Raw genomic sequence first — 21,983 nt, forward strand, 5'->3', positions numbered from 1 at the left:
TTAAAAACTCCCTCTGTTAAAAACTACCATTTATTTGTTAAAAAACTACTCCGATTTTATAAATTTTTATTAAAAATTACTTCGATTTTATAAGTTTTTGTTAAAAACTGCAGGGATTTTATAAGTTTTTGTTAAAAACTACTCCGATTTTTCTTAATTTTTTAACAAAATTGATTTGATAACTGCTTTAATACTCTGATTTTATCAATTTTTTAATAACATTGTTTTTATATCTGCTTTAATACTCTGATTTCTCGGGCTATATCCATGCTAAAGAGTTTTTTGAAAAATTTTTGAGGTAAAACTTGATAATTTTTGATAGTATTCATATATGATGATATGAAATCTAACGAGACAGGAGAATTTTGATTTATTTTTATAAAACAGAGATTATTTAAGAAAATAACGTGTGTCTTTTTCTTAGGTATTGAATATGTTACTTATATGATATATAAAATAAGTAAATTATCAATCTAACTTAAATGCAATCTTACTTATAAATCTAAAAATTTGAAATATCTCGAGAAGAGTTGATTTTATCATAAAAATAAACAAAATTTACCCTAATTACTGCTAAGAAACATAAAAATTGATCATTTTTTATGAAAATTTCGACTTAAGACTTAACAAATACATTCATTAAAATTTGGGGTATTTACTCATTTGAAGCTTAAATTAGTGTTCTAGCACACAAAGTTAACAATTTTTAAGTATTTCTGCCAAACAAAAAAGGTGTATGAAAATATATTTTCATGATTTATATGCACTGATCTACTGGTTGGTTTAATGGGGTCGAGTTTGTTAGGTCTGCGTGTTTTTAACCCTTGCGTTTATCTCCTGTGGTTATTTAAGAAAATAACGTATACCACTCTAATTTATTCAAAATTATTATGGAATGTATCTGGTGTTGTGATTTATCATACATTTATCCTCACTCTTAATTCTGAAAATCATATCGTTAAGACTTGTATTTAGAGTCAGTGAGGTGAAATTATAGTTCAAAGAACAAAAAAATATTAAAATTTATGTAAAATTAATAGTTTCTTAGGCATTTTTCATCAAAAACATAAAAGTAAACCATTTTTCATGTAAATTTTATGTTTCTTCCACCTTTTTTTGTCACTCACAAAAATAATAAGAAACAAATAATCGGGATTTACAACATAATGTATCACTGAAACATAATAGCTACTCCTTTTTTATGTGAATCTTTTGTTTTTGAATGTTTTTTTTGTCATTTGAAGAAATAATATGACATAAAACTAGAAAAATTATTACAATCACCAATTACTTTCTGTAAAGTTGTCAATTATGTCTAAATTATTTGCACATTTACAAACTAAATTATCATTGAAACACAAAAAATGTGGATATTTTGTGAAAAATTTGGGTTTTTCCTTACTTTTTTGTCATTTTAAAAATACTATGAACTGAACTTATGGTAGAATATCAATTTTACCTATTAAGAGGCAATTAAATACCTAAAACACAAAATTTATATATATATTTTAATAAAATTTTGTTTTTTTCAACCAAGTATTGAAAACTTATGAACAAAATTTGTTGGGACCTAGCTATTTTGAAAAATTTAATGCTATTCGTATTCTATGAGGTGTAGTCTTTTGAAGATTATGTTGAATGTTTGGAGAACTTTAAAGAGATATCGGTTAATCAAAACCTCATAAAATCTGAAAAACTTAAACTTTATACTCAAACTCAAACAAAAATCGCTCTTAGTCCTTATGATGATAAGCGATACATTATACCTGGTTCCTATAATACACTACCTTGGAGTCACTATTCTTTGAAAACTTCTTATAAACAAAAAGTTGAAGAGATAGATGGATCTTGTATCAAAAAGAAAAAGGTATAGTTAATTCGTAAGCAAGATAATATCATTTATTTGTTGATGAGATCAACACTAATATCACTTAGTTCTTGTATTCATAAGTTATTAAAATTATATTTCAATAATCTAACTTTTGTTAAAAATTAGTTTAAACTTTAATTATCTATGTGTTAAAATTTGTTATATAGTTTGTAGAATCTAATATAGTATAGCAAATTGTTTAATAAGAAATGAAAAATTAATTAGAGTTTTTCTTTCGTTATAGACTTAAGTTATCTTGTATGACTGTTGATTGTTCACCTGTTTTGAGTGCATTACTCTCCTCAACCAGCTCTTTCTTTTGTATTAAACATGCAGGTTCACAAATAAATGATCTATATGTTTTGTTTGTAAACACTGATAAAATAAAACAATTAATAATATATGTACGTCCACTATGTATGACTTAAGCCTCTTTATTAACATTATTTGTTAAAGAATTACATATAAAGTATCTGTTGAGGAACAGTAAACAGAGAACATGTGTTTTTGTTAGGAAATAAGAACTGGCTTCAGACTCAACACGTAAGTCTACTGTTGTTGGCTTAAGGTAACTAATCTCATCAAGGACAAATGTTATCTTTTTCCTACATATGTCAAATTATTTTCAAACAAGTAAAACAAACAATTCTCGTGTAATGTTTCATACAAATAGCTTGATATTCTCCAAAATGTGGTAAAAAACTTGTAATAATAATAAACATCAAACAATTGACATGAAACCTACCAAAGTTTCTGAAAAACATAAAGATAAATTATTGAAAATTGTATATAATAGACATTCATCTAAGCAAAACGCTGAGAGAAAATTAATCATCAGAGATTTTGTTTGAGTTTCCAAGTACAAAAATATACTCCCAATTGGTTTATGGATGTTTTCAAGATTGTAAAAAGCTAATCAACAGCTTCATATTCATATCTATTGGAAAACTTGAGTAGGAAACCCATCATTTTACCCTTATGAATTATTGAAAACTAATTCCTCCTAATATATATTTAGTTCAAAAAATTTTTAAAAAGAAAAAAAAACAAAATGGTGTTAGCCAAGTGTTTTTTTTTTTTTGGTTTTAAGTAACTTGTTTTATTTACAAATTTAATTATTTATATACATCTGCTAATATTAAAATTATAGAATTAAGAAAAACAAGAGAAAATTTTATTATTTGTTGTAATATTCAAATTATAACTCAATATATGATGGATAATGAGCACAAACTTTTCATTATATAGTAGATCTATTAAAATAAAAAAAACATTATTATTTATAAATATTTATTTAATAACTAGCATTTTCTTTCTTCGTATGGTATGTGTTTATAATATTTTTTTATAACTTAACTATAATTATGCTCTCTATTTTTTTTTAATACAAGTATTAATTTCCTCAAGCAGACCATTTTCAAAAAAAGGAAAAATTTTCATATAAGTTTTTTTTTTATTATGAATAGTTTCTCTATTAAAATAGAAAATTTTATCTAAAGAAAACATCATTATTATTTTAAAACTAATAGGACATATAGTATTGCTTCCTAAAATAATACGTTTATCATATTTCATAATTCTTTTAATAGTTTCAGATCTTTCTATGTCAATATGAATATCATTATTTTCTTTAAAATATGAAACACAATCTAATCGATGATTTAAAAATGTTAAATCCATAATTTGATTGGTCTCAGGAAAAAATCCACACTTACAAATTGCTAAATCAAAATGTTTTAATAGTTTTAAGGCACGAATGTACATTGAAAAGTAGGTTTCTTCATTTATGTTTTCATATTGGCACTCATCAATAACCAGAATTACATTAACTTGAAACTTTTTATTCTGATAACTAACAAAATTAGTTTGTCTATAATAATTATTGCGATAGAAGTTCATTTTAATCATTCTTAAATCATAATTTTTTAGAGATTTGTCTACAAAGACAAAAATATCAACATCACCATAACTATTAGTTTTACCCAAACGAAATGTTACAAATCCACCAGCAATTATGATTTTACTTAGTGGAATATTCATTTCGTTTGAAAAAATCTGTACAAAACTATATATATCAATACAATCTTTAAAGCAGTTTTTTTGATTGCATTCCAAATAATTAATGAATGGATGCGGATAGGGCTTTAATTTAACTTTAAGAAAATTACTTTTCACATCACTCACAACACTCATTATTCCATTTTTAATAATATTATTAGTTATTGTTCCAATACATCCACCAATGCTTTTATCTTGCCATTCACTTCCATTAAAATGCTTAAATTTCATTGACCATGTATTATTCTCTGAATTAACATTAAAAGTTAAAATTTTAATTTGCTTATTTTCACAACAACCAACAAATAATGTCAAATAACTGCTGTTAATGGGCAGTTGTTTTAAAATATTCTTACAAACACAACTATCTTCTTCAGATGTTCCGTTAAAATATTGTTTCATATACATTTTTATTTATTTATTTTGATATACAATCATGAGCGCTAGTAATTCTTCTCTTCCACAATCACATCTGTCTATGGTGTTTTATACCTCTCAAGTACAACTCCAAGCCATTTAAAAATTTCCTCTCTATTTAATGATAAAGCATTGTATACAAAATTTCATGAATATTTGTGTGTATATCATGAAAACATTATGTCATCATGTCTCACCCTCCTCCTTAAATTATTCATTAACTGTTACAATATTCTGTTTGAATTAATTTTTTCTGTTAAATTTGATTTGATAATTGTTAATAGCCTAATTTTATCGATTGCTCTAGATCACATTACTCAATGATTTTAATGAGAAATTATTAACTTTTTAAACAATCTAAAAAAGAAAGAAAAAGGTACATGTTAATTTAACACATATTCAAATCCATTTTTTTTAAACCTCACTCTTGATTAAAATTCAAATAGAAATGTGTAAAGAAAAAAAATCATGATATTTAATTTTAAATAATATCAATGCATTCAAATTTGTACTTAGTAGATTTAATTTATTATAAATTATAGCAAAATTCATTGAGAGTGAAAGATTATATTATGAGGAGATTAATTATGGTGCAATTAATAATGAGCAGAAAAAATTATTATGTTTTACATTAATCTAATTTTATAATTTATTTCTACTCTTTCACTTATAACAGATTTTTAAAATCGAAATGAAGATTAAAATTTCTAGTATTCATCTACTACTTTATAAATTTGAAGTTTATCTTGGTAAGTATAAATATTTAGAAAAACAATAATCAATAATATTATATTCTTTATTACTTACAAAAAATATATTATATTCTTTATCCTTCATTCTCCTTCGATAACTTCATCATCATCATCATCATCATCATCATCATCATCATCAACATCATCATCATCATCATCATCATCATCATCATCATCAACATCATCATGAACATCATCATTCTAAAAAATGATAAATCCATTGCTTTAGGTAAAAAACTATATAATTCCCATTAAAAAATTAACTTACCTCAACTCTATATTTATTGAATGGTATTTGGTTTTTTGATATTATAAAATCCGTTGTTTCGTCATATAAAGATTTATATACATATTCCATGTATAAGCGCTCTCTAAACCCTATCACACTTAATTGTTCTAGAAGAATCTTTATATAGTCCATTTCGAAAATGTTAGGGAGATTAATATCACCACCATTTTCCTAATATCGAAAACCACTAACATATTGTTCATAATCAAATGTATTACCGCAAAAAATTAATGTATGCACATCAGGATTTTCTTTCAATATATCATAAACTTGTGTTAATAATCGATGAACGAAATTATTTAATTCGATTTTTTCGTTAAATAATTGAATGGGCTTCATTTTTTTTACTCTCTCACTAAACACGATATGAAATTAATCCTTCAAAATAAGAAATCAAACTAACTTCTCTCCATTTTTCAACTTTAAATTTAAATTCTTAAGAGGTATACAAAATTAAAAATTAGAAGACGTAAGCATAAATTAAAATATTCGAAAACAATATACTTCTTTATTCATTAGGAGCCCACATTATCAAAAATTGATTATTTTCATAATGTAGAAAAAAAATTCATTTTTAATATGGTTAAACTTAAAGAAGAGTTTTATATACCTCCATATACAAATCTATATCGATTAGTAGATTTACTTGTGTAGTTATATAAAAAATGTATATTGCATTTGAAATTAAATTCATTATAGTTTTCTTATGACATATTGCAAACAAAATTGGTGGAATAATTTTTTTTTGTACATACTCATCTCATTTCAGAAAAAAAAAACTACATAAACCATCAAATTTGCTAATAAAAATGTTTATACTTTTGTCAAACTAATAGAATCATATTTCAATCATGAGCATAGCAATTGTAGATTTACAAGAATTTAAGGATGAAAAAACTAAATTTATATTAAAAGAATTGGCAATCCCGAAAAATGGTAAAGAAATACATAGTTTATAGTTAAATCACCTTATGGAAGCTAGTTTATAACTATAAATCAAAATCTTTGAATCATTGGCTGGGTGTGAATTAGCATGGAATTGATTGGGAGGATGGGTTTGCACATTTCAATGATGATCAAACAAATGTTTGCAATATTCTAAGAGAATGCATTTATATTAAAGTATTGGAAAAGTATACAGGTGTAAGGAATTATTTTATTATGTAAATGTATGCAACATTGAAAATGTGTGGAGCGTTGATGAAGAAGGATACAAAGAATTTAAAAACAGAATTTCCTTAGATGTTATGAGCAAAAAATGTGCTATTGAAAATAGGCATAAAATATACAAAATCTCTTCACCTCTAAAACTATATATGTCCTATAAAGTATTTAAAAAAATAAATTGTCTCCATTTTTTTTTTTATAATAATAAATAAATAATACAATGTAAACACATTTATTTAGTCGACACTTTTTTTTGGATGCGTAATATATAATATTCAAAAAGTATAAACAAAATTACTCAATCATCATTTTCAAGAAATTAAAGAATCATTAGACCATCCATTGGAATTTGATGGAGCCATTGAAATATTTTTGAAGAAAAATAGCTTAGAAGAATATTTACGTGATGGATTAATTGTATGCATAACCTATGGAGGGGTTACAGCCTTAAAATGTCTTATTAATGTACGTAAAGTTTAATTTACATAGTGCGTACATGTTTGATGGAAAATTTTTAATTTTTAAATGTCAAATGTTAATAAATATCCTTGAAAGAATATATGCGTAATACTTCTTAGATTTAAATAGTATGTAAAATATTTGATTATATGAACTAGTCAAGGTAATTTTAAGTAAATTGTATGTATATCAATAATTATTTATACTTCCTTTATAATTATTTATTCTCCTTTTTTCATTTAATTAATATTTAATAAATTAAGTATTTATTATTATATCCTATATAAAAAATTATCATTTTAATGGAAAATTTTTAACCAAATATTGAAGTGACCTCGAAATGACTATTTCATTTAAAACAGGTATTAGTCAATAACAATTTTGTGTTTCTTTAAATACAAACTTTGTTATTACTTCCTGGTTTGACTTCATAGCTTAGTGGTTACAGCACTCGCCTTCCATAAAAAAGGTTAGCGTTCAAATCTCACTCAAGTTATAACAATTTTTAAAAAATCCAACAAAATCCAATGATCCAAGTAATTACATCACCAGACTATGAGTCAGATAATTACGTCACTAGATAATAACCTTCTTACCAGACAAGGTTGGGGGGTGTGGTAGACATTTACGTCACCAGACAAGTTCAATAACCTAACAAGACATTTACGTCACCAGACAAGTTCAATAACCTAACAAGACATTTACGTCACCAGACAAGTTCAATAACCCGACAAGGTTGGGGCAGACGTCATAATGATATTAGGGTTAATGACTCTGCTGTGCCAGAAATGACAATTTCCTACTACTGGCATGACTATACAAATCATTGAAATTTTGATCCAAGTAAGTCAATATGGATACATAGAGGTCCTTTATGACTGGACTAAGTATAAATAAGCCAAAAATGATCAAATTTGACATTTTTCGATAGAAAAAACATTTTTTGAAAATTTCCGATTTTTCAACATGAGAGACATGACTATACAATTCATTGAAATTTTGATCCAAGTAAGTCAAAATGGATACATGGAGGTCCTTTATGACTGGACTAAGTAGAAATAAGCCAAAAATGATCAAATTTGACATTTTTTGAAAATTTTCGCTTTTTCAACTAGAATGTCATGACTATACAAATCTTTGAAATTTTTATCCAAGAAAGTCAAAATGTATACATCGAGGTCGTTTATGACTGGACTAAGTATATTTAAGCCAAAAATGATGAAATTTGACATTTTTCGATAGAAAAAACATTTTTTGAAAATTTTCGATTTTTCAACTAGAATCTCATGACTATAAAAATCATTGAAATTTTGATCCAAGTAAGTCAAAATGTATACATAGAGGTCTTTTATGACTAGACTAAGTATAAATAAGCCAAAAATGATCAAATTTGACATTTTTCGATAGAAAAAACATTTTTTGGAAATTTTCGATTTTTCAACTAGAATGGCATGACTATACAAATCATTGAAATTTTCATCCAAGTAAGTCAAAATGAATACATAGAGGTCCTCTTTGACTGGACTAAGTTTAAAAAAGCCAAAAATGATCAAATTTGACATTTTTCGATAGAAAAACATTTTTTGAAAATTTTCATTTTTTCAACATGAGAGTCATGACAATACAAATCATTGAAATTTTGATCCAAGTAAGTCAAAATGTATACATAGAGGTCCTCTATGACTGGACTAAGTATAAAAATGCCAAAAATGATCAAATTTGACATTTTTCGATAGAAAAAACATTTTTTGAAAATTTTCGATTTTTCAACATGAGAGACATGACTATACAAATCATTAAAATTTTTATCCAAGAAAGTCAAAATGTATACATCGAGGTCGTTTATGACTGGACTAAGTATAAATAAGCCAAAAATGATTAAATTTGACATTTTTCGATAGAAAAAACATTTTTTGAAAATTTTCGATTTTTCAACTAGAATCTCATGACTATAAAAATCATTGAAATTTTGATCCAAGTAAGTCAAAATGTATACATAGAGGTCTTTTATGACTAGACTAAGTATAAATAAGCCAAAAATGATCAAATTTGACATTTTTCGATAGAAAAAACATTTTTTGGAAATTTTCGATTTTTCAACTAAAATGGCATGACTATAAAAATCATTGAAATTTTCATCCAAGTAAGTCAAAATGTATACATAGGGGTCGTTGATGACTGGACTAAGTATAAATAAGTCTAAAATGATCAAATTTGACATTTTTCGATAGAAAAAACATTTTTTGAAAATTTTCGATTTTTCAACATGAGAGTCATGACTATACAAATCATTGAAATTTTGATCCAAGTAAGTCAAAATGGATACATAGAGGTCCTTTATGACTGGACTAAGTAGAAACAAGCCAAAAATGATCAAATTTGACATTTTTTGCAAATTTTCGCTTTTTCAACTAGAATGTCATGACTATACAAATCTTTGAAATTTTTATCCAAGAAAGTCAAAATGTATACATCGAGGTCGTTTATGACTGGACTAAGTATATTTAAGCCAAAAATGATAAAATTTGACAGTTTTCGATAGAAAAAACATTATTTGAAAATTTCCGATTTTACAACTAGAATGGCATGACTATACAAATCATTGAAATTTTCATCCAAGTAAGTCAAAATGTATACATAGAGGTCGTTTATAACTGGACTAAGTATAAATAAGTCTAAAATGATCAAATTTGACATTTTTCGATAGAAAAAACATTTTTTGAAAATTTCCGATTTTTCAACATGAGAGACATGACTATACAAATCATTGAAATTTTCATCCAAGTAAGTCAAAATGTATACATAGAGGTCGTTTATGACTGGACTAAGTATAAATAAGTCCAAAATGATCAAATTTGACATTTTTCGATAGAAAAAACATTTTTTGAAAATTTCCGATTTTTCAACATGAGAGTCGTGACTATACAAATCATTGAAATTTTGATCCAAGTAAGTCAAAATGGATACATAGAGGTCCATTATGACTGGACTAAGTATAAATAAACCAAAAATGATCAAATTTGACATTTTTCGATAGAAAAAACATTTTTTGAAAATTTTCGATTTTTCAACATGAGAGTCATGACTATACAAATCATTGAAATTTTGATCCAAGTAAGTCAAAATGGATACATAGAGGTCCTTTATGACTGGACTAAGTAGAAATAAGCCAAAAATGATCAAATTTGACATTTTTTGCAAATTTTCGCTTTTTCAACTAGAATGTCATGACTATACAAATCTTTGAAATTTTTATCCAAGAAAGTCAAAATGTATACATCGAGGTCGTTTATGACTGGACTAAGTATATTTAAGCCAAAAATGATAAAATTTGACAGTTTTCGATAGAAAAAACATTATTTGAAAATTTCCGATTTTACAACTAGAATGGCATGACTATACAAACCATTGAAATTTTCATCCAAGTAAGTCAAAATGTATACATAGAGGTCGTTTATAACTGGACTAAGTATAAATAAGTCTAAAATGATCAAATTTGACATTTTTCGATAGAAAAAACATTTTTTGAAAATTTCCGATTTTTCAACATGAGAGACATGACTATACAAATCATTGAAATTTTCATCCAAGTAAGTCAAAATGTATACATAGAGGTCGTTTATGACTGGACTAAGTATAAATAAGTCCAAAATGATCAAATTTGACATTTTTCGATAGAAAAAACATTTTTTGAAAATTTCCGATTTTTCAACATGAGAGTCGTGACTATACAAATCATTGAAATTTTGATCCAAGTAAGTCAAAATGGATACATAGAGGTCCATTATGACTGGACTAAGTATAAATAGGCCAAAAAAGATCAAATTTGACATTTTTCGATAGAAAAAACATTTTTTGGAAATTTTCGATTTTTCAACATGAGAGTCGTGACTATACAAATTATTGAAATTTTGATCCAAGTAAGTCAAAATGGATACATAGAGGTCCTTTATGACTGGACTAAGTAGAAATAAGCCAAAAATGATCAAATTTGACATTTTTTGAAAATTTTCGCTTTTTCAACTAGAATGTCATGACTATACAAATCTTTGAAATTTTTATCCAAGAAAGTCAAAATGTATACATCGAGGTCGTTTTTGACTGGACTAAGTATATTTAAGCCAAAAATGATAAAATTTGACAGTTTTCGATAGAAAAAACATTTTTTGAAAATTTCCGATTTTACAACTAGAATGGCATGACTATACAAATCATTGAAATTTTGATCCAAGTAAGTCAAAATGTATACATAGAGGTCGTTTATGACTGGACTAAGTATAAATAAGTCTAAAATGATCAAATTTGACATTTTTCGATAGAAAAAACATTTTTTGAAAATTTCCGATTTTTCAACATGAGAGACATGACAATACAAATTATTGAAATTTTCATCCAAGTAAGTCAAAATGTATACATTGAGGTTGTTTATGACTGGACTAAGTATAAATAAGCCAAAAATGATCAAATTTGACATTTTTCGATAGAAAAAACATTTTTTGAAAATTTTCGATTTTTCAACATGAGAGTCATGACTATACAAATCATTGAAATTTTGATCCAAGTAAGTCAATATGGATACATAGAGGTCCTTTGTGACTGGACTAAGTAGAAATAAGCCAAAAATGATCAAATTTGACATTTTTCGATATAAAAAACATTTTTTGGAAATTTTCGATTTTTCAACTAGAATGGCATGACTATACAAATCATTGAAATTTTTATCCAAGTAAGTCAAAATGGATACATAGAGGTCCTTTATGACTGGACTAAGTATAAATAAGCCAAAAATGATCAAATTTGACATTTTTCGATAGAAAAAACATTTTTTGAAAATTTCCGATTTTTCAACATGAGAGACATGACTATACAAATCATTGAAATTTTGATCCAAGTAAGTCAAAATGGATACATAGAGGTCCTTTATGACTGGAATAAATAGAAATAAGCCAAAAATGATCAAATTTAACATTTTTTGAAAATTTTCGCTTTTTCAACTAGAATGTCATGACTATACAAATCTTTGAAATTTTTATCCAAGTAAGTCAAAATGTATACATAGAGGTCGTTTATGACTGGACTAAGTATAAATAAGTCTAAAATGATCAAATTTGACATTTTTCGATAGAAAAAACATTTTTTGAAAATTTCCGATTTTTCAACATGAGAGACATGACTATACAAATCATTGAAATTTTCATCCAAGTAAGTCAAAATGTATACATAGAGGTCGTTTATGACTGGACTAAGTATAAATAAGCCAAAAATGATCAAATTTGACATTTTTCGATAGAAAAAAACATTTTTTGAAAATTTTCGATTTTTCAACATGAGAGTCATGACTATACAAATCATTGAAATTTTGATCCAAGTAAGTCAAAATGGATACATAGAGGTCCTTTATGACTGGACTAAGTATAAATAAGCCAAAAATGATCAAATTTGACATTTTTCGATAGAAAAAACATTTTTTGAAAATTTCCGATTTTTCAACATGAGAGACATGACTATACAAATCATTGAAATTTTGATCCAAGTAAGTCAAAATGGATACATAGAGGTCCTTTATGACTGGAATAAGTAGAAATAAGCCAAAAATGATCAAATTTAACATTTTTTGAAAATTTTCGCTTTTTCAACTAGAATGTCATGACTATACAAATCTTTGAAATTTTTATCCAAGTAAGTCAAAATGTATACATAGAGGTCGTTTATGACTGGACTAAGTATAAATAAGTCTAAAATGATCAAATTTGACATTTTTCGATAGAAAAAACATTTTTTGAAAATTTCCGATTTTTCAACATGAGAGACATGACTATACAAATCATTGAAATTTTCATCCAAGTAAGTCAAAATGTATACATAGAGGTCGTTTATGACTGGACTAAGTATAAATAAGCCAAAAATGATCAAATTTGACATTTTTCGATAGAAAAAACATTTTTTGAAAATTTTCGATTTTTCAACATGAGAGTCATGACTATACAAATCATTGAAATTTTGATCCAAGTAAGTCAAAATGGATACATAGAGGTCCTTTATGACTGGACTAAGTATAAATAAGCCAAAAATGATCAAATTTGACATTTTTCGATAGAAAAAACATTTTTTGAAAATTTCCGATTTTTCAACATGAGAGACATGACTATACAAATCATTGAAATTTTGATCCAAGTAAGTCAAAATGGATACATAGAGGTCCTTTATGACTGGACTAAGTAGAAATAAGCCAAAAATGATCAAATTTGACATTTTTTGAAAATTTTCGCTTTTTCAACTAGAATGTCATGACTATACAAATCTTTGAAATTTTTATCCAAGAAAGTCAAAATGTATACATCGAGGTCGTTTTTGACTGGACTAAGTATATTTAAGCCAAAAATGATAAAATTTGACAGTTTTCGATAGAAAAAACATTTTTTGAAAATTTCCGATTTTACAACTAGAATGGCATGACTATACAAATCATTGAAATTTTGATCCAAGTAAGTCAAAATGTATACATAGAGGTCGTTTATGACTGGACTAAGTATAAATAAGTCTAAAATGATCAAATTTGACATTTTTCGATAGAAAAAACATTTTTTGAAAATTTCCGATTTTTCAACATGAGAGACATGACAATACAAATTATTGAAATTTTCATCCAAGTAAGTCAAAATGTATACATTGAGGTCGTTTATGACTGGACTAAGTATAAAGAAGCCAAAAATGATCAAATTTGACATTTTTCGATAGAAAAAACATTTTTTGAAAATTTTCGATTTTTCAACATGAGAGTCATGACTATACAAATCATTGAAATTTTGATCCAAGTAAGTCAATATGGATACATAGAGGTCCTTTGTGACTGGACTAAGTAGAAATAAGCCAAAAATGATCAAATTTGACATTTTTCGATATAAAAAACATTTTTTGGAAATTTTCGATTTTTCAACTAGAATGGCATGACTATACAAATCATTGAAATTTTTATCCAAGTAAGTCAAAATGGATACATAGAGGTCCTTTATGACTGGACTAAGTATAAATAAGCCAAAAATGATCAAATTTGACATTTTTCGATAGAAAAAACATTTTTTGAAAATTTCCGATTTTTCAACATGAGAGACATGACTATACAAATCATTGAAATTTTGATCTAAGTAAGTCAAAATGGATACATAGAGGACCTTTATGACTGGAATAAGTAGAAATAAGCCAAAAATGATCAAATTTAACATTTTTTGAAAATTTTCGCTTTTTCAACTAGAATGTCATGACTATACAAATCTTTGAAATTTTTATCCAAGTAAGTCAAAATGTATACATAGAGGTCGTTTATGACTGGACTAAGTATAAATAAGTCTAAAATGATCAAATTTGACATTTTTCGATAGAAAAAACATTTTTTGAAAATTTCCGATTTTTCAACATGAGAGACATGACTATACAAATCATTGAAATTTTCATCCAAGTAAGTCAAAATGTATACATAGAGGTCGTTTATGACTGGACTAAGTATAAATAAGCCAAAAATGATAAAATTTGACAGTTTTCGATAGGAAAAACATTTTTTGAAAATTTCCGATTTTACAACTAGAATGGCATGACTATACAAATCATTGAAATTTTCATCCAAGTAAGTCAAAATGTATACATAGAGGTCGTTTATGACTGGGCTAAGTATAAATAAGCCAAAAATGATCAAATTTGACATTTTTCGATAGAAAAAACATTTTTTGGAAATTTTCGATTTTTCAACTAGAATGGCATGACTATAAAAATCATTGAAATTTTCATCCAAGTAAGTCAAAATGTATACAAAGAGGTCGTTTATGACTGGACTAAGTATAAATAAGTCTAAAATGATCAAATTTGACATTTTTCGATAGAAAAAACATTTTTTGGAAATTTTCGATTTTTCAACTAGAATGGCATGACTATACAAATCATTGAAATTTTTATCCAAGTAAGTCAAAATTTATACATAGAGGTCCTTTATGACTGGACTAAGTATAAATAAGCCAAAAATGATCAAATTTGACATTTTTCGATAGAAAAAACATTTTTTGAAAATTTCCGATTTTTCAACATGAGAGTCATGACTATACAAATCATTGAAATTTTGATCCAAGTAAGTCAAAATGGATACATTGAGGTCCTTTATGACTGGACTAAGTATAAATAAGCCAAAAATGATCAAATTTGACATTTTTCGATAGAAAAAACATTTTTTGAAAATTTCCGATTTTTCAACATGAGAGACATGACTATACAAATCATTGAAATTTTGATCCAAGTAAGTCAAAATGGATACATAGAGGTCCTTTATGACTGGACTAAGTAGAAATAAGCCAAAAATGATCAAATTTGACATTTTTTGAAAATTTTCGCTTTTTCAACTAGAATGTCATGACTATACAAATCTTTGAAATTTTTATCCAAGAAAGTCAAAATGTATACATCGAGGTCGTTTTTGACTGGACTAAGTATATTTAAGCCAAAAATGATAAAATTTGACAGTTTTCGATAGAAAAAACATTTTTTGAAAATTTCCGATTTTACAACTAGAATGGCATGACTATACAAATCATTGAAATTTTGATCCAAGTAAGTCAAAATGTATACATAGAGGTCGTTTATGACTGGACTAAGTATAAATAAGTCTAAAATGATCAAATTTGACATTTTTCGATAGAAAAAACATTTTTTGAAAATTTCCGATTTTTCAACATGAGAGACATGACAATACAAATTATTGAAATTTTCATCCAAGTAAGTCAAAATGTATACATTGAGGTCGTTTATGACTGGACTAAGTATAAAGAAGCCAAAAATGATCAAATTTGACATTTTTCGATAGAAAAAACATTTTTTGAAAATTTCCGATTTTACAACTAGAATGGCATGACTATACAAATCATTGAAATTTTCATCCAAGTAAGTCAAAATGTATACATAGAGGTCGTTTATGACTGGACTAAGTATAAATAAGTCTAAAATGATCAAATTTGACATTTTTCGATAGAAAAAACATTTTTTGAAAATTTCCGATTTTTCAACATGAGAGACATGACTATACAAATCATTGACATTTTCATCCAAGTAAGTCAAAATGTATACATAGAGGTCGTTTATGACTGGACTAAGTATAAATAAGTCCAAAATGATCAAATTTGACATTTTTCGATAGAAAAAAACATTTTTTGAAAATTTTCGATTTTTCAACTAGAATGGCATGACTATACAAATCATTGAAATTTTGATCCAAGTAAGTCAAAATGGATACATAGAGGTCCTTTATGACTGGACTAAGTGCAAATAAGCCAAAAATGATCAAATTTGACATTTTTCGATAGAAAAAACAGTTTTTGGAAATTTTCGATTTTTCAACATGAGAGTCATGACAATACAAATCATTGAAATTTTGATCCAAGTTAGTCAAAATGGATACATAGAGGTTCTTTATGACTGGACTAAGTAGAAATAAGCCAAAAATGATCAAATTTGACATTTTTTGAAAATTTTCGCTTTTTCAACTAGAATGTCATGACTATACAAATCTTTGAAATTTTTATCCAAGAAAGTCAAAATGTATACATCGAGGTCGTTTATGACTGGACTAAGTATATTTAAGCCAAAAATGATAAAATTTGACAGTTTTCGATAGAAAAAACATTTTTTGAAAATTTCCGATTTTACAACTAGAATGGCATGACTATACAAATCATTGAAATTTTCATCCAAGTAAGTCAAAATGTATTCATAGAGGTCGTTTATGACTGGACTAAGTATAAATAAGTCTAAAATGATCAAATTTGACATTTTTCGGTAGAAAAAACATTTTTTGAAAATTTACGATTTTTCAACATGAGAGACATGACAATACAAATCATTGAAATTTTGATCCAAGTAAGTAAAAATGGATACATAGAGGTCCTTTATGACTGGACTAAGTAGAAATAAGCCAAAAATGATCAAATTTGGCATTTTTTGAAAATTTTCGCTTTTTCAACTAGAATGTCATGACTATACAAATCATTGAAATTTTGATCCAAGTAAGTCAAAATGGATACATAGAGGTCCTTTATGACTGGACTAAGTATAAATGAGCCAAAAATGATCAAATTTGACATTTTTCGATAGAAAAAACATTTTTTGGAAATTTTCGATTTTTCAACTAGAATGGCATGACTATAAAAATCATTGAAATTTTGATCCAAGTAAGTCAAAATGTATACATAGAGGTCTTTTATGACTGGACTAAGTATAAATAAGTCCAAAATGATCAAATTTGACATTTTTCGATAGAAAAAACATTTTTTGGAAATTTTCGATTTTTCAACTAGAATGGCATGACTATAAAAATCATTGAAATTTTCATCCAAGTAAGTCAAAATGTATACATAGAGGTCGTTTATGACTGGACTAAGTATAAATAAGTCTAAAATGATCAAATTTGACATTTTTCGATAGAAAAAACATTTTTTGAAAATTTTCGATTTTTCAACATGAGAGTTATGACTATACAAATCATTGAAATTTTGATCCAAGTAAGTCAAAATGGATACATAGAGGTCCTTTATGACTGGACTAAGTAGAAATAAGCCAAAAATGATCAAATTTGACATTTTTCGATAGAAAAAACATTTTTTGGAAATTTTCGATTTTTCAACTAGAATGGCATGACTATACAAATCATTGAAATTTTTATCCTAGTAAGTCAAAATGGATTCATATAGGTCCTTTATGACTGGACTAAGTATAAATAAGCCAAAAATGATCAAATTTGACATTTTTCGATAGAAAAAACATTTTTTGGAAATTTTCGATTTTTCAACTAGAATGGCATGACTATACAAATCATTGAAATTTTGATCCAAGTAAGTCAAAATGGATACATAGAGGTCCTTTATGACTGGACTAAGTATAAATAAGCCAAAAATGATCAAATTTGACATTTTTCGATAGAAAAAACATTTTTTGAAAATTTCCGATTTTTCAACATGAGAGACATGACTATACAAATCATTGAAATTTTCATCCAAGTAAGTCAAAATGTATACATAGAGGTCGTTAATGACTGGACTAAGTATAAATAAGTCCAAAATGATCAAATTTGACATTTTTCGATAGAAACAACATTTTTTGAAAATTTCCGATTTTTCAACATAAGAGTCATGACTATACAAATCATTGAAATTTTGATCCAAGTAAGTCAAAATGGATACATAGAGGTCCTTTATGACTGGACTAAGTATAAATAAGCCAAAAATGATCAAATTTGACATTTTTCGATAGAAAAAACATTTTTTGAAAATTTTCGATTTTTCAACATGAGGGTCATGACTATACAAATCATTGAAATTTTGATCCAAGTAAGTCAAAATGGATACATAGAGGTCCTTTATGACTGGACTAAGTAGAAATAAGCCAAAAATGATGAAATTTGACATTTTTTGAAAATTTTCGCTTTTTCAACTAGAATGTCATGACTATACAAATCTTTGAAATTTTTATCCAAGAAAGTCAAAATGTATACATCGAGGTCGTTTATGACTGGACTAAGTATATTTAAGCCAAAAATGATAAAATTTGACAGTTTTCGATAGAAAAAACATTTTTTGAAAATCTCCGATTTTACAACTAGAATGGCATGACTATACAAATCATTGAAATTTTCATCCAAGTAAGTCAAAATGTATACATAGAGGTCGTTTATGACTGGACTAAGTATAAATAAGTCTAAAATGATCAAATTTGACATTTTTCGATAGAAAAAACATTTTTTGAAAATTTTCGATTTTTCAACATGAGAGTCATGACTATAAAAATCATTGAAATTTTGATCCAAGTAAGTCAAAATGGATACATAGAGGTCCTTTATGACTGGACTAAGTATAAATAAGCCAAAAATGATCAAATTTGACATTTTTCGATAGAAAAAACATTTTTTGAAAATTTTCGATTTTTCAACATGAGAGTCATGATTATACAAATCATTGAAATTTTGATCGAAGTAAGTCAAAATGGATACATAGAGGTCCTTTATGACTGGACTAAGTAGAAATAAGCCAAAAATGATCAAATTTGACATTTTTCGATAGAAAAAACATTTTTTGGAAATTTTCGATTTTTCAACTAGAATGGCATGACTATAAAAATCATTGAAATTTTGATCCAAGTAAGTCAAAATGTATACATAGAGGTCTTTTATGACTAGACTAAGTATAAATAAGCCAAAAATGATCAAATTTGACATTTTTCGATAGAAAAAACATTTTTTGGAAATTTTCGATTTTTCAACTAGAATGGCATGACTATAAAAATCATTGATATTTTCATCCAAGTAAGTCAAAATGTATACATAGAGGTCGTTTATGACTGGACTTAGTATAAATAAGTCTAAAATGATCAAATTTGACATTTTTCGATAGAAAAAACATTTTTTGAAAATTATCGATTTTTCAACATGAGAGTCATGACTATACAAATAATTGAAATTTTGATCCAAGTAAGTCAAAATGGATACATAGAGGTCCTTTATGACTGGACTAAGTATAAATAAGCCAAAAATGATCAAATTTGACATTTTTCGATAGAAAAAACATTTTTTGAAAATTTTCGCTTTTTCAACTAAGTAGTAGGAAATTGCCATTTCTGGCGCAGCAGAGTCATTAACCCTAAGATCATTATGACGTCTGTCCCAACCTTGTCAGGTTATTGAACTTGTCTGGTGACGTAAATGTCTTGTTAGGTTATTGAACTTGTCTGATGACGTAAATGTCTTGTTAGGTTATTGAACTTGTCTGGTGACGTAAATGTCTGCCACACACCCCCCAACCTTGTCTGGTAAGAAGGTTATTATCTAGTGACGTAATTATCTGACTCATTGTCTGGTGACGTAATTACTTGGATCATTGTCCGGTTGCAAGGTTATAAACCTTGTCTGGTGACGTACAAGTATAAAGTTGGATTTTTTAAAAATTGTTATAACTTGAGTGAGATTTGAACGCTAACCTTTTTTATGGAAGGCGAGTGCTGTAACCACTAAGCTATGAAGTCAAACCAGGAAGTAATGACAAAGTTTGTATTTAAAGAAAAACAAAATTGTTATTGACTAATATCTGTTTTAAATGAAATAGTTATTTCGAGGTCACTTCAATATTTGGTTAAAAATTTTCCATTAAAATGATAATTTTTTATATAGGATATAATAATAAATACTTAATTTATTAAATAAAAAAATTTACTATCCTGAAATTGAAAATTTATCTAAAACAAAGAGAAAAAGGATTTGGATTAACTAATATCAAATAATTACTTTGAAATATATTTAATATTATATTAGATTTTACATTTAATTTTTTAGAGTGTACAAAATTTATTTCTAGGAAGAATTATAAATATGCTTATTATATAATTTATCTTATAAGAGTTTATTATTTTAATATACATTGTATGAAATATAATAGTTTATTATAAAAACAAATCAATATATATCTAATATTTAAATATTTACTTCCATATACACATTAGAGTGATAAACAAATTAAAATTATTATCTTCATATACTTATGAATGTTTTTAAGATATTAATAAATTATAAATAACTAACCTTCTTAAGTATCACTTTCTGTTTTCACATATTTTTTTTTTATATTTTTGAAACCTTGTAAATCAATTATTAACAAATTCATGTTGTATATTAGAGTGATAAACAAATTAAAATTATTATCTTCATATACTTATGAATGTTTTTAAGATATTAATAAATTATAAATAACTAACCTTCTTAAGTACCCCTTTTTGTTTTCACATATTTTTTTTTTATATTTTTGAAACCTTGTAAATCAATTATTAACAAATTCATGTTGTATATTAGAGTAATAAACAAATTAAAATTATTACCTCTATCTGCTTACGAATGTTATTAATAAATTATAAATTATTCTTTCTTAAGTATCACTTTTTGTTTTCACATATATTTTTTATTGTATTATATAAACAAACAAAAATTTTTTTAAACAAATAATGCTCTCTCATCGAAATCAAAAAAATAAGATTTTGTTTTAAAGAATTAGTTTAGTTTTATATTTTAAAACGTTAACAACAAGATGGAAGCAATCGATAATTTTGAAGAAAAAATTATGTTGAATAAAAAGATTGATCATCTTTTAAAAAAAAGTTTTGGTATATTTTATAAATATAGAAATATACATACAATATTTTTCTGTAAAGCCGATTCGAAATATGATATTCAAAATTCGGCAGGTTGTTTATTTATTGAAAATGGTGGCGATTCAACAAAACCAAATATATTTCAAAAAGAATATGTGGAAACACTTTTCTATCAATTGAGTCTTAGAAAATATCGTTGTAGGCTTCATCTAAAGTATACGAAAATTAACTCGGATGAAGATATGTTTGATATGATAATATCAACAAATGAAATCCCAGATAATTTTTATTTAATACAGGTAAAAAAAAATCAAATTTTTTATAGTTATTATATATTTTTTAAGTGATGTAATACTTTTAGGATGGTGAAGCCAACGAAGACAACGAAGACAATAATATAGAAGAGATGGAAATTGAGGATAGTGTAGATGACGAATCGGAAAATGAGGAAATTGATGAAAGTGTAGATGAGGAATTGGAAAATGAAGATAGTGAATATGATGAGACTGTAGATGATGAAGAATAGAGTTAAAAAATAATGTGAGTTTTTAATAATATTTTTACTAAGTAAAAAATAGTATAAGCTAAAAGTTTTTCAAATTTTCTCTTCATTTTAATTTCTACTATTAGAGTTGTTACACAATGGAAAACAACACACAAAAAATGTCTGCAATTGTTATTTTAATTTTATTTCTATTGTTAAATATCTACATGATCTTCTATAAAATGGATAGGTACTTTGTTGTTAAATAAAAATATTTTTTTTGTATTATAATCAACCTTTGCTAAATTTAATTTTTTTTTTACA

General features: G+C 26.0%; 1 protein-coding gene across 1 annotated transcript; it reads left to right on the top strand.

Moving 5' to 3' along the window:
- Positions 1–6,237: 6,237 nt before the first annotated feature.
- On the top strand, positions 6,238–21,701 carry LOC123304852 (acidic leucine-rich nuclear phosphoprotein 32 family member B-like). Its single transcript, XM_044886415.1, has 3 exons — positions 6,238–6,322; positions 21,236–21,474; positions 21,537–21,701. Exons 1-3 carry the CDS (start codon positions 6,238–6,240, stop codon positions 21,699–21,701), a joined length of 489 nt encoding a protein of 162 aa, XP_044742350.1.
- The last annotated feature ends 282 nt before the right edge of the window (positions 21,702–21,983 follow it).

Source organism: Chrysoperla carnea, unplaced genomic scaffold (genome assembly GCF_905475395.1).
Source record: "Chrysoperla carnea unplaced genomic scaffold, inChrCarn1.1, whole genome shotgun sequence".
In the NCBI taxonomy this organism is placed as follows: domain Eukaryota; kingdom Metazoa; phylum Arthropoda; class Insecta; order Neuroptera; family Chrysopidae; genus Chrysoperla; species Chrysoperla carnea.